The 14,979-nt window shown below is 39.0% G+C and overlaps 1 protein-coding gene across 3 annotated transcripts in view; it reads left to right on the top strand.

Annotated features, from left to right (window-relative positions):
- CCDC171 (coiled-coil domain containing 171) overlaps positions 1 to 14,979 on the top strand; it is a 150,705-nt gene that overhangs the window by 15,108 nt on the left and 120,618 nt on the right. For all 3 annotated transcript variants that reach the window (XM_017837922.1, XM_017837923.1, XM_017837921.1), the window contains exon 8: positions 3,198 to 3,344. In XM_017837922.1, coding sequence (XP_017693411.1) covers positions 3,198 to 3,344 — 147 coding nt within the window. The remainder of the gene's footprint in view (positions 1 to 3,197; positions 3,345 to 14,979) is intronic.

The following is a 14,979-nucleotide window of genomic DNA, read 5'->3' as shown; positions in this document are numbered from 1 at the left end:
AACTTCTTTTTTATACAGTCAAGCTATTCAAAACTGAAATATGTTTCCAAGAAATCAAGTAGTATTATAGTATGGAAGTGCTGACTTAACATACCTAACTTTTACCTCCTCCACAGGGACACAAACAATGATACCAATGTACTTTAATAATTTTTGTCTGTTTAAATGACAAGTGAAATACACTGTATATTAGCTATGTAATAATACCCTCTGAGGGAAAGCTAGAATGTATTCAGCTGTAGGTATCCTTCATAAAAAGAAGTTTAGTGCAAAGGCTCTGTTAAGGCTGACAGACATTTATATTACATAATGGATGCAGAGAACAGATTGCTTCTAAAAGATCAATTTTTAAAATTGTTTTCTTTTATAGCACCTTTTAAGATGTGACAAACTTGTGTCAGTTGGTCTGGGCACTGGTCAAGCAGTAGAAAATTTTCTGATTGCTTTCTTCCTGCCCAGTCAGCTCCAAGCTGGGGATAGTACGAAATAGTCTTCCCAAATGACACTAAACAACCCTTACCTGGCAGCTTGATAGCCAGTTTCTGACATCAGACCTACCTGTTGTATTATGTTATGGTGCTGTTGGTCAGATTCTATATGGGACCTGTAGAAGCAGCTCTTAAAACAGACAGGGCAGAGAGAATCCCTTAATTATGTGTATTTCAAAAGTACTGTGTGCTGATTCCTCAGCTGTTTTAAGGCAAGATCTGAAAGGAGGGGGTTATAAATTATGACTTCAAATGTGTTCTAGTGTTTTGTGTTGTGTATTTACAGTCCTGTTTAAAATAATTTATAGTTATTCTGAGTTATGAAATGAAAGCTAGATAAAAGTAGATTTAATTGTGGTCTTACTATGTAGTTAGAAGTGAGATTCTAAGTATGTATGACAAATCCTGGTTGGCAAAGATGCACTTTATGAACTGTGAATCTGAACTTGGCTATGAAAATGCTCAGGTAGGCGTGGAAATGAAGTCAGCGTAACCTACTAAAATTTGTCTCTATGATATGGAGGAAAAGTAATCCTCTCTGCTCTCCAACAGGTTTGTATTGTGCTCTGTTGAGCGTGCTTAACGTGCTGTCCAGTACATTATAAAAAGTGTTGGGGTTCAATAGTAAGTGCAATAGCATCATCTTGTGGTTAATCAGGATATAATACTCCTTCCCAGAAGCACTCAGTTTTTCCTTAGCCTATTTGTGTGGTTGTGTTGTTTATACAGACTTTAAAAAAAAGCAAACAAAAAGGCATGTTTTTCATAAGCAGATGTGTATAGAAAGTATGTGACATGCAGATATGCATGTATGTATAACGGGGGTTTTTTTACATGGTGAAGTATGTTTCTCTTTGAACTCCTAAGTGCAGGTGATTGCTGGAATAGTCTGACACAGTCATACCACATCTGGAAAGTTCATAGACTTTACAATGCTGAAATTCTACAAGTCTTGTTGACTTGTTCAAAAAACTTGGTGCAATATTTTTGTCAGTTTTAGGCTGCTAGTGTTAAATACATTTCCACTATAAAATATTTTAAAGTCTTGATGTAGTATTTTCCAGCAAGCTATGTATTACTTATTTCATGTGCACTTTTCTCAGCTCACTTTTTTTAGTATGTGGAAGATAAATCTAAAGAGATTAATATTTCTGTATCTTTCCAATGTGGTAAAACTGGGAGTAGTTGTATATTTCAGTGAAAGTAATTTTTTTAGCATGCTGATGGGAAGAAACCTCTTCATTTCTTGATATTACAGGCAAAGTTAGAGGATTAGCTTAAATTTAATCCATATGCAGATAGACTATTTTTACAATATTTTGATTTACCGAGGTTTACGTTTTTTAATCCACATGCATGCTCCTTGTTACCTTTCCAGAGAATGCCAAAAAAATTGTGACATAGTGCCTGCACATGAAAATAAACCCCACAAACTTATTTTCTTCACTTAGTAGTTAGTAACACTTAGCACTGTGTTAATAAGGGAGTTGTGATTCTCTTATTGTCGTGTTTGAGTGGCCAAAACATTCTACCTTCATTCAGGAAGAACTTCCAAAATTCGATTTCCAAACTTTGGAAAAGACTTATATTTCTTTGATCTTCATATATAAACATGGTTCTGTCAAACTTCAATCTTCCAAATAATCATTCTTTATGAATAATTCATTTTCTTCTCTTTCTCCTCCCCACTCTGCAGATGCCTTATGATTAGTAATTTCCAGGAACAAAATTATGTGATGTAAGAGTAAGAGCAGAATTTACAGACCAACTGGTTTATTTTCACAAAATTTCTCTTGCCATGATAAATGGTAGGAGTAAATGAACAGGAGGACTTATGGTAATCTTCCTGTGTTTTGTGCAGAAAGTAATTTTAACAAATTGGCTCTCCAGAGGTCCTTCAGCTGAGTCATTAGATTTATAGCTTGTTTCTAATGCTAGTTATGGAAAAACTTACTCCTGTCCACTAGAACAAAGCTATTCTTTTTGAGACTTCTGGGACCTCCAACTGAAATATGTGCCAGACTACTGAGGTTCACTATTTGGCTACTTTCCTCCGCATGTGTTGTGGTGTGAATGAGGATTTTGTAGCAGTGCTGCTGAGTGCAATAGTGTTGGTACTTACACCAACTTATAGCTTGGTTCAGCTTCCAAAAGCAGAAATTGTGGTGGGGAACAGCTTAGTTATTTTATTCTTCTGAGAACTTTGTAGTTTATGTATGTAATTTTTTAAGTAATTCAGTTTGTAGGCAGAAAAGTCCTTCACAGAATAGCAGAAATTTGTTTATGGAAGTAACTTTCAATAAATGATTTGATTCGAAGTTCTAACAGTTAAGATAAGAACAAAATAGAGCTTCTGTCCCTAAGTTTCATGTCATCAAATGCACTTAACTGTTTCCCTCTCCATCATTACTATTGAACTGGGAGAGAGAAGAGATTGGAACAGCAGCCTTGTACTCTGTTAGAGAAAAATTTCCTATGGAGAATTGGCTCTGATTTTAGTATTACCACAGAAGGTCATGTTCATAGCAAGTTTTGAGCCAACACGTTACCTGTGAGCACATCTGCTGTTGGGCAAGTGGTTCTGCTGGCTTGTGCTGGTGTATTATTTTAATAACTTGTTCTGAGGCAGTTGGCTTTCCTCTTTTGACCCTTCTGCTATAATACTTTATGTTAGAAAAAGTATCTCAGAATGCTTTCTTTTTTTCCTAGGAACTGAATAATGAACTGCAAAATATACGCAAGAAATTGAGAGACGTGGAGGTGGAACACAGTGGCTGTAGTGAGGTGCTGAGATGCCAGGCCCGTGAACTTAAATGCAGCACTGAACGAGAGAAGCAACTTAAAAAGCAACTCGAAGTAAGGCTTTTTCACTATTGCTATTAGGCTCAACAGGCATTGACACTGAACAATTTAATTTTTGAGGGATGGAACCTTCCAGTTAGGCTATGAATTCTGTCTACTTGATGAAGAAAATGTTGAACATTGGTTTTGCAGAAAAGGCTGAAGAGGTGAATGCCACTTACACTGTGAGCCTGACTTGAGACTGGTGTTTGAACAGCAGATGGGAAAAGTTTTATGTAAACATGAAAACAAGGCTAACTTTACTTCAGGAAGTCTGTACATTTCCCTTGACCTCTTAATTTGTCTATCTTGTCTTTTTGGTTTATTGGATTTGCAGTGGAGAATCTGCTGAAGCTGAGAAAATTACTAGATGATGTGCTAGGTGAGGGAATAGCATACTGGAAGATCACAGTGGTGTTACATTAGCCTCTTCTTATCTAGAGTTAACTGCTACAGGTAGTTTTAGTTTTCCTGTCTGTTGAGTGACACCTATTGCTGAGAAGTCTCAAGTCTTTGAGAATAATATCTTGTAAGTGTGCTCCTTATAATAAACTGCTAGTTTTCTCCTAGGTTTCAACATTTTGTTTGTCCACTTAGAGGCTTTGTAATGTCTATGTTATCTGTATGTACAGTCTGGATCAAGACTTTCTTGGTAGAACATTTGTCATTGCAGAAAAGTATAGTGACTGGATGATTCTTTATCCTTATGTATGTTTTCTACTAAGACATATTTAAATATTTTCTGCAATGAATTTTAAGGAACTATCACTTGCAGAATTTTAGGAGCCCTTAAAGTAACAAGTGACATAGTTTTCAGCAATGTTTGTTTTCTGTTGTTTTTCTCTTAAAGGCAAAAGAAGTGTTTAAAGCATTGATTTCTAGGTAGGTAGAGTCCTGCATTGAAGCTGAAGTACAAAAGAAAATTCCTACAGGGAAGATCAAAGCTCATCAGCTAAAACCACTGACTTATTGACCAACAAGGTAGACCTTTGTGCCCTCAAAGAGTTCTACTGGAAATCTATTGTCATATATTGTGATCTACACATATTGGCCTAGGTGGAATTGCCTTCAGCTGGAAAGTGCTGTGTACTGGCGGGTTCCAATGACCCTTTTAAAAAACAAAGAGTTTTGCTTCCAAATACTCGAATAAGGGCTCTTCTTGTGACTTTGTGGCTTTTAATATACTAGCATAGGAATCATGAGCTGAAAGGAGGAGGAGCAAGGCAGCAAATTATTTATCTTTCTAAATATTTTGTTTGAATGTACCCACCATCTGTAAATTTGAAAAGACAGCACTCAGTTTTTTGAAAATGTACAACTGCTATACCCTAAAGATGGTCGTATCAGGGAATGTTACCTATTAACCCATAATCTGATAAAATATTTTCTTTGCTTCTTTATTTTTGTTAAATTATTTTAACTTTCTGAATCTCTTAATAATGTCATGAGAAAATAACATATTCAGTCTACAGAAAAATGAGTCTTGTGGTACTTACTTTAAGTATAGCTATTTAAGCAGTGATTAAGGAAAAGTATTTGAAGAAGCATCTTGCATTTGAAAGTTTTAGCAAATTATCACAAATTTCTGAATCAAATAAAAAAGACTACATGAGACTTCAATACATATGCTTTTGTCAGATTGCATCTCACTTTACCATCTCAAAAGGAAATTGCATGTGTGTAACTGTCTGAAAGGGCCTACAATAATAACTTTGTAGATGGTCACTCTACCACTTCACTGGGCAGCCTGTTCCAATGCTTTACAACCCTTTCTGTGAAGAATTTTTTCCTAATATCTAATCTAAACCTCCCTTGGAACAACTTGAAACCATGTCGTCTCATCCTGTCAATTATTACCTGGGAGAAGAGACCAACCCCCACCTCACTACACCCACATTTCAGGTAGTTGTAGAGAGCGATAAGGTCCTCTTTGGACCTTCTTTTCTCCAGCTTCCATTCACATGGAAGCATGAGAGGATCTCCCAGCTTCCTCAGCTGCTCCTAGTAGGACTTGTGGTCCAGACCCTTCACCAGCTTTATTGCCCTTCTCTGGACTCATTCCAGCACCTCAATATCCTTCTTGTAGTGAGGGGTCCAAAACTGAACACAGGATTCAAGGTGCAGCCTCACCAGTGCTGACTGTGGGGGGATGATCACTCCCTTAGTCCTGCTGGCCACACTGTTTTTTCTAAAAGCCATGATACCATTGGCCTTTTTGGCCACCTGGACACTCATGTTCAGTTGCAGTTGACCAGCACCATAAGTCCTTTTTTGCCAGGCTTCTTTCCAGCCACTCTTCCCGAGCCTGTAGCGCTGCATGGGGAGGACCTGTAGTCCTGCAGGAGCAGGACCCAGCACTTGACCTTGTTAAACCTCATACCACTGGCCTCAGCCTATCAATCCAGCCTGTCCAGACCCCTCTGCAGAGTCTTCCTACTCTCCAGCAGATCAACATGCCTGCTGAACTTGTTTTCATCTGCAAACTGAATTAGGGTGCACTCAATCCCCTCATTCAGAACATCGATAAGACACTAAACAGAACTGGCCCCAATACTGAGCTCTGGGGAACACCACTGGTGACTGGATGTCAACTGGATATAATTCAATCCTCCACCACCCTCTGGGCCCAGCCATCCAGCTAGTTCTTTACCCAGCGAAGACTGCACCTGTCTACACCACAAGCAGCAAGTTTCTCCAGCAGAATGCTTGGAAAATGAGATCAAAGGCTTTGCTGAAGTTTTAATAGATAACATCCACGACCTTGCCTTCATCCACTAAGTGGGTCATGATATCTGTATCTGAGCTGAATTTCCATTCGGATACAGAAGCCTTGAAGTAGTACACCCCAGACAGAATGGTATAAGTTTTTTCATGAAGTAGCCCTGTATTTCTTTCTCTCTCTTCATAGAATTTTTAGCTTGTGGATTGAAATTGATAGATATAGGAGACATCTTCAATTTCCACGCAGAGTGCCTTGTGTTAATGGTGATTTGGTTAGCAAATTTGTGCTTAATTTCTTGATGATAGCAGCAAACTTCTCAAGGTGATTGTGTGATGAGTAATGTAATTCTACTTAAAAGCCAATCTTAAAACCTTTTGTTATATGCTACTTGATAAGTAATGAACTCTTTGGAGTTCACAAAACTGTTCTTTTACTACCCTCTGCTGGATATAAGGGAGAAACCAAGGGGAGAATACTTCTTTTTCGGTAATTAAAGGAAATGTTAAATTTAAAACTCTTTCCTTTTGTACGATGGCACTCTTGTGAAGAGTTATATCCAATAGGCTATTATAAAGGCGGGAATGTGAAAAAGTCTGCCTGCGCCCTGTTGGGCTTTTTCTTGTTTATTTTTTTCTTCTTTCAAAATGTTGTTCTGATTTTACCCTTCAAGCATTATTCTGATTGTGATCTAAAAGAGGAAATTTCTAGTTTCTGAAGTTAGAAATGAAGAGAAAGAGTAATAACAAGTTTTAGTGGACTCTTCAGTTGAAAGACAGCTGTTGATGCACTGTCTAACCTGTTAGCTTTCCAGTTTGCCAGTTTGTGATACCAACATGCCATGCCATTGCATGGACATGGAGTCCTTCTGAAACAGAAAACATAGTGTGCTAGAAAAATTGAGAATGTGAACCTTAATATCATTCTGCCTCTTTAGGCTAAGATTCGGTAGCCAGAGAAATTATTGATCTAATTCTGTTGAACTCATCAAGATACTACTATCTATTATAATCAATTTCCCAGCACCAGTGTCTTTTATTTTAGCCTTTAGCTCCATACCTAATGATGATTCTTGGGAAATATAGAGTAATTTTTATATAAAAATAGTTTTTCTTGTGGTGTGTCCAGCCAAAAAGCTGGGTGGGAAAGTAGTTTTGCAGTGAGAATGTGGATTTTACCATGAGAAACAGAATTATTAGTTAATAAATTTCAAACTCTTTGCCTTGTTCACAAAAATGTAATGACTTTCTATTGTTTGTTTTATGTGTTTGAGGCTGCCAGCTCTCAGTAAGCTGAACTCAAGGTCTCAAAGTTTTTAAGTCTTTCTCATGAAGCCTGAAAAATGTCCCATAACTTGGTCCATTTAATATCTGAGACTGAGTACATTGTCATATTTCTGTGACTGTTAGTTACCAGTTAAAGACCATTCCCTTAGCTTTCACATTGCCTTTTCTGCTCCCCCCCACCTTCTGTTATATATTGAGCTTTTCATGTCCTGCTGAAATATGTGTTCTTGTATTATCTTGGTAATGCTGGTATGATGGGGAGGTGACTGCAACAAAGACTTGGGTGATGATCCATATATGTATTTGCACGAGGTGTATGTACAAGCAATACTTTGAGGCTGTGGGTTTATTTCTTACTGTATCTAAGTCAATGAAACAAGAAGTTTAGGTCTCAGCTGAAAACAAAACTAAAACCCCCAAAACCTGCAGACCCGCTTTTTCTTTTTTCTCCTTGTTGCTATAATTCCACCATGAACTGCATGCTCAAGTAAGTTATGGTTTTCATCAGAACAACTTGCAAAAGCTCTAAGCACTGCAAGAGAGGACACATTCCTTAGTCAGTTGACAGTACTGCTGGTTAAACTTTAAACTAGCTTTTGTTGTCTTCTACACACTTCTTGGTGGCTTACCCTTATCCTTAATCTTCTGCTTTCTAATGTCTCCGCAACGCACAACTGGCATCTAGAAAGTCTAGCTACTGTGACTGTATATAGTGTGACTATATTAGTTACTACACACTTAATATGTAGTTTACTTATAATACATATTATAAAACTATACTCTCTCTCTTTATATATTTATAAATATATAATACTACATACTTGGAGGATTTTAAGCACTGCAGCTTTCGTAGTGGTATCTCTGTGGTGGCTCCAAAGTTTGTATTTCTCCAGCAACAAGCTCACTGACATAATGACTTGTGCAAAGCATTTGACACTGTCCCACACAACATCCTTGTGTCTAAAATGGAGAAATATGGCTTTGATGGAACACTTGGTAGGTAAGGAATTGGCTGGATGGTTGCCCTCAAAGGGTTATGGTCAACAGCTTAATGTCCAAGTGGAGACCAGTTGTTGACCAGGGGTTGGGACTAGTGCTGTTTAACTTCTTTGCTGGTGACATGGACAGTGAGATTGAGTGCACCCTCAGCAAGTTTGCCAATGAGACTAAGCTCTGTGTTGAGGTCGACACCCGTGAGGGAAGGGATGCCATCCAGAGAGACCTTGACAGGCCTGAGAAGCGGGCCTGTGTAAAACTCACAAAGTTCAACAAGGCTAAGTGCAAGGTCCTGCATCTAGGTCAGGGAAACCCTGAGTACAAATACAGGCTGGAAGAGAATGCACCAAGAGCTGCCTTGTGGAGAAAGACTTGGGGGGAAGCTCAGCATGACCCAGCAATGTGCACTTGCAGCGCAGAGACCCAGCCACATCCTGGGCTGCATCGCAAACAGCATGTCCAGCAGGTTGAGGGAGGTGATTCTGCCCCTCTACTCTACTCTAGTAAGACCTCACCTGCATCCAGCTCTGGGTTCCCCAACATAAGAAGCATGTAGACCTGTTGGAGCAAGTCCAGAGGAGGGAGAGCCATGAAGGTCATCAGGGGGCTGGAGCACCTGTCCTATGAAGACAGGCTGAGAGAGTTGGGGCTGTTCAGACTGGAGAAAAGAGGACTGTGGGGACACCTTATAATAGACTTCCAATACCAAAAGGAGCCTACAGGAAAGATGGAGAGGGACTTTTTACCAAGGTCATGTAGTGATAGGACAAGGGGGAATGGCTTTAAACTGAGAGTAGGTTTGATTAGATACCATGAAGAATCTCTGTACTGTGAGAGTGGTGAGACATTGGAGTAGGTTGCTCATAGAAGTTGTAGATGCCTCATCCCTGGCAGTGTTCAAGGCCAGGTTGGATGGGAGTTTGAGCCGGGTGGTCTAATGGAGGGTGATCTTCAATGTTCTTTCCCACACAAACTATTCTATGATTCTATAATAATGGACTTTCTCAGAGAGGAGCTTCCTCTTCATAATCTCCTATGTCAACGTATTATTCAAGTCTAGTTTGAAGATTGTTTAGTCTTACCTCGCTGTCAGACCAAAGTTGTTTCAATACTGTTTTATGTAGCCCTCACAAGGAATTTGGAGTCACTGAGTCTTGTCTGTGCATGTATAGAGTAACAGTGTCAGTTTGTGTACTGTTAAGGGCTCTACTGAACATGAGAACATAAGCTACTGAACATGAGAACCAAAAGAGACATCTTTCCCCCTCAAGGTATTGTAGAAAGGGAGAGCAGTTCAGATGGCTTCTCCAGCTGCAACTCAGTAGCAGATTGGAATGAACTTGGATTTTATCCAAAGGCAACCGAACTGTATCAATTTAGCAGTCATAATTGGTTTTACTCTTTAACCTTAAGTCAGGCATATGGCTTAACTTGAAGCTTCCAGGCCAGCATACTTGTTTATCCAGTGTTGTGCAGGTCAAGCATGGCTACTCTGTCACTGAGACATGTTTCTCTAGACTTCAGGTACAGGAAATGTGTATAGTGAGAGTTAGCCACACTAGGTCAGGCTGAAAGAACATTTACTTCAATAGTTAAGAATTGTTTGCATTCAAGTAACTTATAGTTAAGGTTGTTTATTTTCCAAACAGGAGATGGCTCCACCTTACCACAATCAAGAGGCATCAGCATTTCTAACACTAGGTAGAAGTGGTTGGCACATCTCCCAAAGATGTGTTTAGACCCCCTGGTTTGAGTTATGAGTATAGGGAAATGGTCTTAAGTAGGAATATCTTAATCTGAATATGGGAGCATAGAGTGGCTGGATGATGATCCAGATATGAGTACATGTGTATCTTCTTAACTTAAAACTTTATCTTGGCTGAGTATTTCACATAGATGTTGGACCTCAGCTTTGGGAAAGTGTAAGTATCCTAATAACTTTTTAGTGAAATGAAACATCTTGCAGAAGTGGTCTAAATAGAAGCAGAGAAGAGAAAAATTACTTTGATTATTGTATCCAAACATGCTGTAAATGTACTTTTCCCCCCATTGTTTTCTTTGTTGCTTATCTGATAAAGCGTATTTTTATGTAAATGCAAACATCAAACAGCAAATGTGGTACTGCACAAATATAGGATACTGAATTACACTTTCAGTATGGAGTACACCAGTATTCACAAATATTGCATACTTGGAGCAAGTGCTAGGGGCTGAGAAAAGTGGAAGCCACAAAGGATAGTTTGCAAACTGTTAGCATGCAGAAAATGTGTCTTAGAAACCACATTAGCATTGATATACAACAGGACACTGGAAAAAGCAACTGAAGCTTAAGAGATTAGATTAAACATATAGCATGGTTGCCCACAAGTTTTAAGGCTGGCGTTGAATTTTTCTTAGTCACGTTTATATACAGTTTCTCAAAGTCACAATTCTGTCTGTGCTGTTATGGAAACTGATCCCAGGTATCTTTGTTCTTAAAATTAAGACTGAAATCAACTCAGCTTGAATATCTAAGGAAACTTTAGAAATTCCATGAGTTTGCATCTGACATCTAAAATAGGATGTCTGCTTTCATATGTCCTGTTAGGTGAACATGAAGGTAACAAATGACTGAATCTTGTTGAATAACCAATGTTTTTTGATGTTGGATGAGGAAGCACTTTGTAATCATTGGAGAACTCACTTTCTAGTCCATCACTGAGATGGATTTGGACCTGACAGGAAGCTCTCAATATTGAAGTAGAATGTATTCTCAATTGACTCCCAGATGAGACCTTATGGTCTGGATATCTGTGGCCTGCAAGCTTGCTCTCTATTTTTTCACAGCTTCTTTTGGAGACAGGCATTGTGTAAACTTTTCATACACATGATTCAATAAGGATACTGATTCTTACCTTTCATTTGATTCAAAGAGGTTTGACTCTGGTACCACCGTCTTTCTGTTTGTCAGACAGGAACACAGAACTCCTCTTCTGCCTATTTCTCATTTTGGATTTTTTAGCATGGCTTTACAGGCTAGTCTCATCCCTGACATTTTTCTTTCACTCACAGAATGGGTAAGATTGTTCTCACTGGTGGAGCATGTAGCTTCTCACTGTGAAGGGAAGTGCATGTAAATAGAACCTTTTTGAACCTTTACTAGCAAAGTAGAATGGATTTTCTGTATAGTATTTTGTTGCAGCTGTGTTCTTCCCAGCTGAATCTTCAGACTCAGCTTGGAATCCAAGTTTTAAGTTCTATGGCTGATATGCACTTTGATGGATAGAAATGCCAAGAATCTTTTCCTTAGAACAATCTAAGCAAATCTGAATTTCTTTATATTTAATAACTCTGTATTGCTTAGAAATGCTTATGTGCTAATAGCTAGTTCAATATCTCTCAGGAAGTTTTTGTTTTCTGACTAATTTCTCACTGATTTGCTGACATCTGATTTGGTTTTTGTATTTGCTAGATGTATGGTGAACCATAAGCTTCAGCAAAAAATCATAGAGCAGGTGAAAAAGAGTATTCATTGCTTCACCAGACACAGCATTTACATGACTTCCTCAATTCACATATGTAATTTTTCTGCAAGTTCTTTTAAGCATGTGAGTCTTTGGGGTATAGTATATATACTGGTAAGATAAGACTAAGGTTTGCATGAGTAATCTTCTGAGACTTTTGGGAAGAATACAGTTTATTCTTCATCTTTGGCTTCTAACAATACAAGAAACTAGTGGCAGATTCTGTCAGAGCCCTGACAGTGACTTGTCTTGAACGAAAAGACATTTTATTTCTTTCCCTGGGTCTTTGTTTTTTGAAGATCCAGTGAACTAACTTAAACAAGATTTTAAAAATCAAAATTGTAACAAAGTGAGGCAAAGCTTTAAAGAATCAATTTCCAGAAGAAGAGGAACTTTAAAATCAAGAATTGGGCATTGATATTCCTAACTTTGTGAAGAAACTCCAGTTTTGAAAAAGTCAGTTTTCTCATGCCTTTGTATGGGAGTGTGATCTGTAAAATGATACTTACCTGTCAAACAGATAGTTTGATTTCTGGTTTCTAATATAATTTTTCTGTGTATATTGTCTTGAATCTATTTGAATACTTTCCAATGGACACCTATCAGGTGCATCTGGCTCTTCTTTGGTTGGTGTCTAATGTCATAACTCTTTGACGGTAGGCTAGACACACTGTCCTGCTTGCAAATAGGAGCTGTTTCTCCTATTCCAGGGATCATCAGGAATGTCTGTAGCTGAAACATTAATTTTCCTACTGCTTCTCTTTTTGTACACCTGCTAATTCTACAAGTTAATTCTTCAGTGACTTGTGACAACTCAAGCAAACCAAAGATCTGCATACTTCAGTCAGCAAAGGAGTGATATGTTGGCACTTCTTACAGGTGTCTGCCTGATCCTGCTTCTCTTCCTTTATTGTCTCAGGATTTTCTTAGGACTGAGGTTTTTGTATTTTTGAGAGTTTGTGTTTCCTTTGGACCACATTGCTTGTTCTTGCATTCAGTGTCCATCATGTCAGCTCAAAGAGATAGATGCTACTTTTAAAAAGCTATACCAAGAACTGATCCTTATGTGTTCTGTGTCCTAGTTAGAACAGCTGGGCCCGGTTCATCACTGGATGGGTGTAAGCCAAAACTGTGTATTCTATAGCCTTCCATGCCATTTCCCAGAAACTGTTGTCAATAGACTATTCGCACCCTCTGCCCAGAGCAGCCTGACTCATCAGGCTAAAAACTAGGTGCTAAGAGGCCTGTGAGATAGAAGGGTGTTTTTATCCTCATGCCCATTGAGGAACCCCCCCGCCCTGAGGGAAGTACTGAGCATTCCTGCCTGAACTGGAGGATATATAATCTTGGAGTCTTGGGACCTTTTTTAACCACTCGTGGGATCCAGAGGAAGACTGCAGATCACCGCTCTCAACCAGACTGCAACCACCACTCTCGACTGGACTGCAACCACCGCTTTTCAACCAGACTGCAACCACCACTCTTGACCAGGCTGCAACAGCACTCTCACCAACAGGTTTTCCCTTCTCCTTTTCCTTTGGACTCGGGGGGCCAAAGAACACCACTCTGTTCATGCCCCAGGGTGCTGGGTTATATATTTGGGTTTAGTGGGTTAAAACCAATTGTTTGTCTGTATAATCGTACTTACTGTATTATTTTATTAAATTGTTATTCTGATTTATAATCTCTCTTTTGAGTTGAGTTCATTTCCCCTGATGGTTTACCTTTAAACCAGCACATTCTGTTAGAGAGAATCTGATTACTCCAGTTTTTAATTCTTGCATATGCCCTCATTCAAGCTATTATTTCTTATTTCTTTTTTTATTTTTCATCTTTGGACTGATAAAATCTGACAAGTCTAGGGGGTTCCATTTGAGGGGATAGTAAACCATTTTGATGGTGTTTTCCAGCTCTGGTTTCAGCTGAAGAGAGGCTGAGATGAAGGCACAGTTGTACTTTGGAGAGGTGCTCAGGAAATAAAATAATATTTAGAAGTCAAATTCAGTACAAAGCCTGTGAATTAGTATGTTGTTCCTGAAAACTTTACATGTAGAATCCCTTTTTTAATTTCAGTGTTTGCTTTAAGAACAGACACTTGAACAAACCAGACAAAAACAAAAAAATGTTTTTGCTCTTTAGAGTATGCAGTGAAATATTTTCAGTGAAGTTTCCATTTCTTCATTTAATTTTTTTAAAAATTATATTTCCCACTCTAAATGTTGTGATAGGTACCTTCCTAACTGTTTCCTTTATCTTCTCATCAAGTGCAAAATAGAATTACTTTTAGATGGAGTTGTTAAATGTTTTAAAAAAGAAATGAAATCCACATATATTTATTGTTGACTGACCACTTTTAATAGGCTGGCATTATTTTTGAGTAAAAACATCCTGTTGGCAGATGTTCATCTGTTGGAGGATGCTAAGGAGTCCTTCTAAACTAAAGCAGGAGGTAGTTTGCTGATTCTTCACTAGGGGCAAAGCAGATTAGGATGTTTAGAAGGAATAGAGCCTAGACAATATTGAGAGTCTTAAGCAAGTTATTTTGAAGGAGTCACAGAATGAGTAAGGTTGGAAGGGATCAGACAGTTCTTGAATATCTCCAGTGAGGGAGACTGCACAACCTCTCTGGGCAATCTGTTCAAGTGCATGGTCACCCTCACAGGAAAGAACTTCTTCCTTGTGTTCAGGTGGAACTTCCTGTGCATCAGTTTTTGCCCATTGCTTCTTGTCCTGTTGCTCAGCACTGCTGAGAAGAGCCTGGCTCCATCCTCTTGACGCCCTCCATTCAGATACTTGTACACATTGATGAGGTCCTCTCTCAGTTGTTTCTTCTCAAGGCTGAACAGGCCCAGCTCCCTCAGCCTTTCCTCATAAGAGAGATGCTTCAATCTCTTAATCATCTTTGTGGCCCTCTGCTGGACCTGCTCCAGGAGCTCCATATCTCTTGTACCGAGGAGCCCAGAACTGGACACATCACTGCAGATGTGGCCTCACCAGGGCTGAGTAGAGGAGCAGGATCACCTCTGGTGACCTGCTGGCAATGCTCTTCCTAAGGATCCCATTGGCCTTCTTGGCCACCAGGGCACACTGCTGGCTCATGGACAGATTGTTGTCCACCAGGACCCCCAGGTCCTTCTCTGCAGAGC

Source organism: Lepidothrix coronata, unplaced genomic scaffold, assembly GCF_001604755.1.
Source record: "Lepidothrix coronata isolate B3197 unplaced genomic scaffold, Lepidothrix_coronata-1.0 Scaffold317, whole genome shotgun sequence".
Lineage (NCBI taxonomy): Eukaryota > Metazoa > Chordata > Aves > Passeriformes > Pipridae > Lepidothrix > Lepidothrix coronata.
The sequence above is the reverse complement of the archived record's forward strand: the minus strand, read 5'-3'. Positions and strand labels throughout refer to the sequence as shown.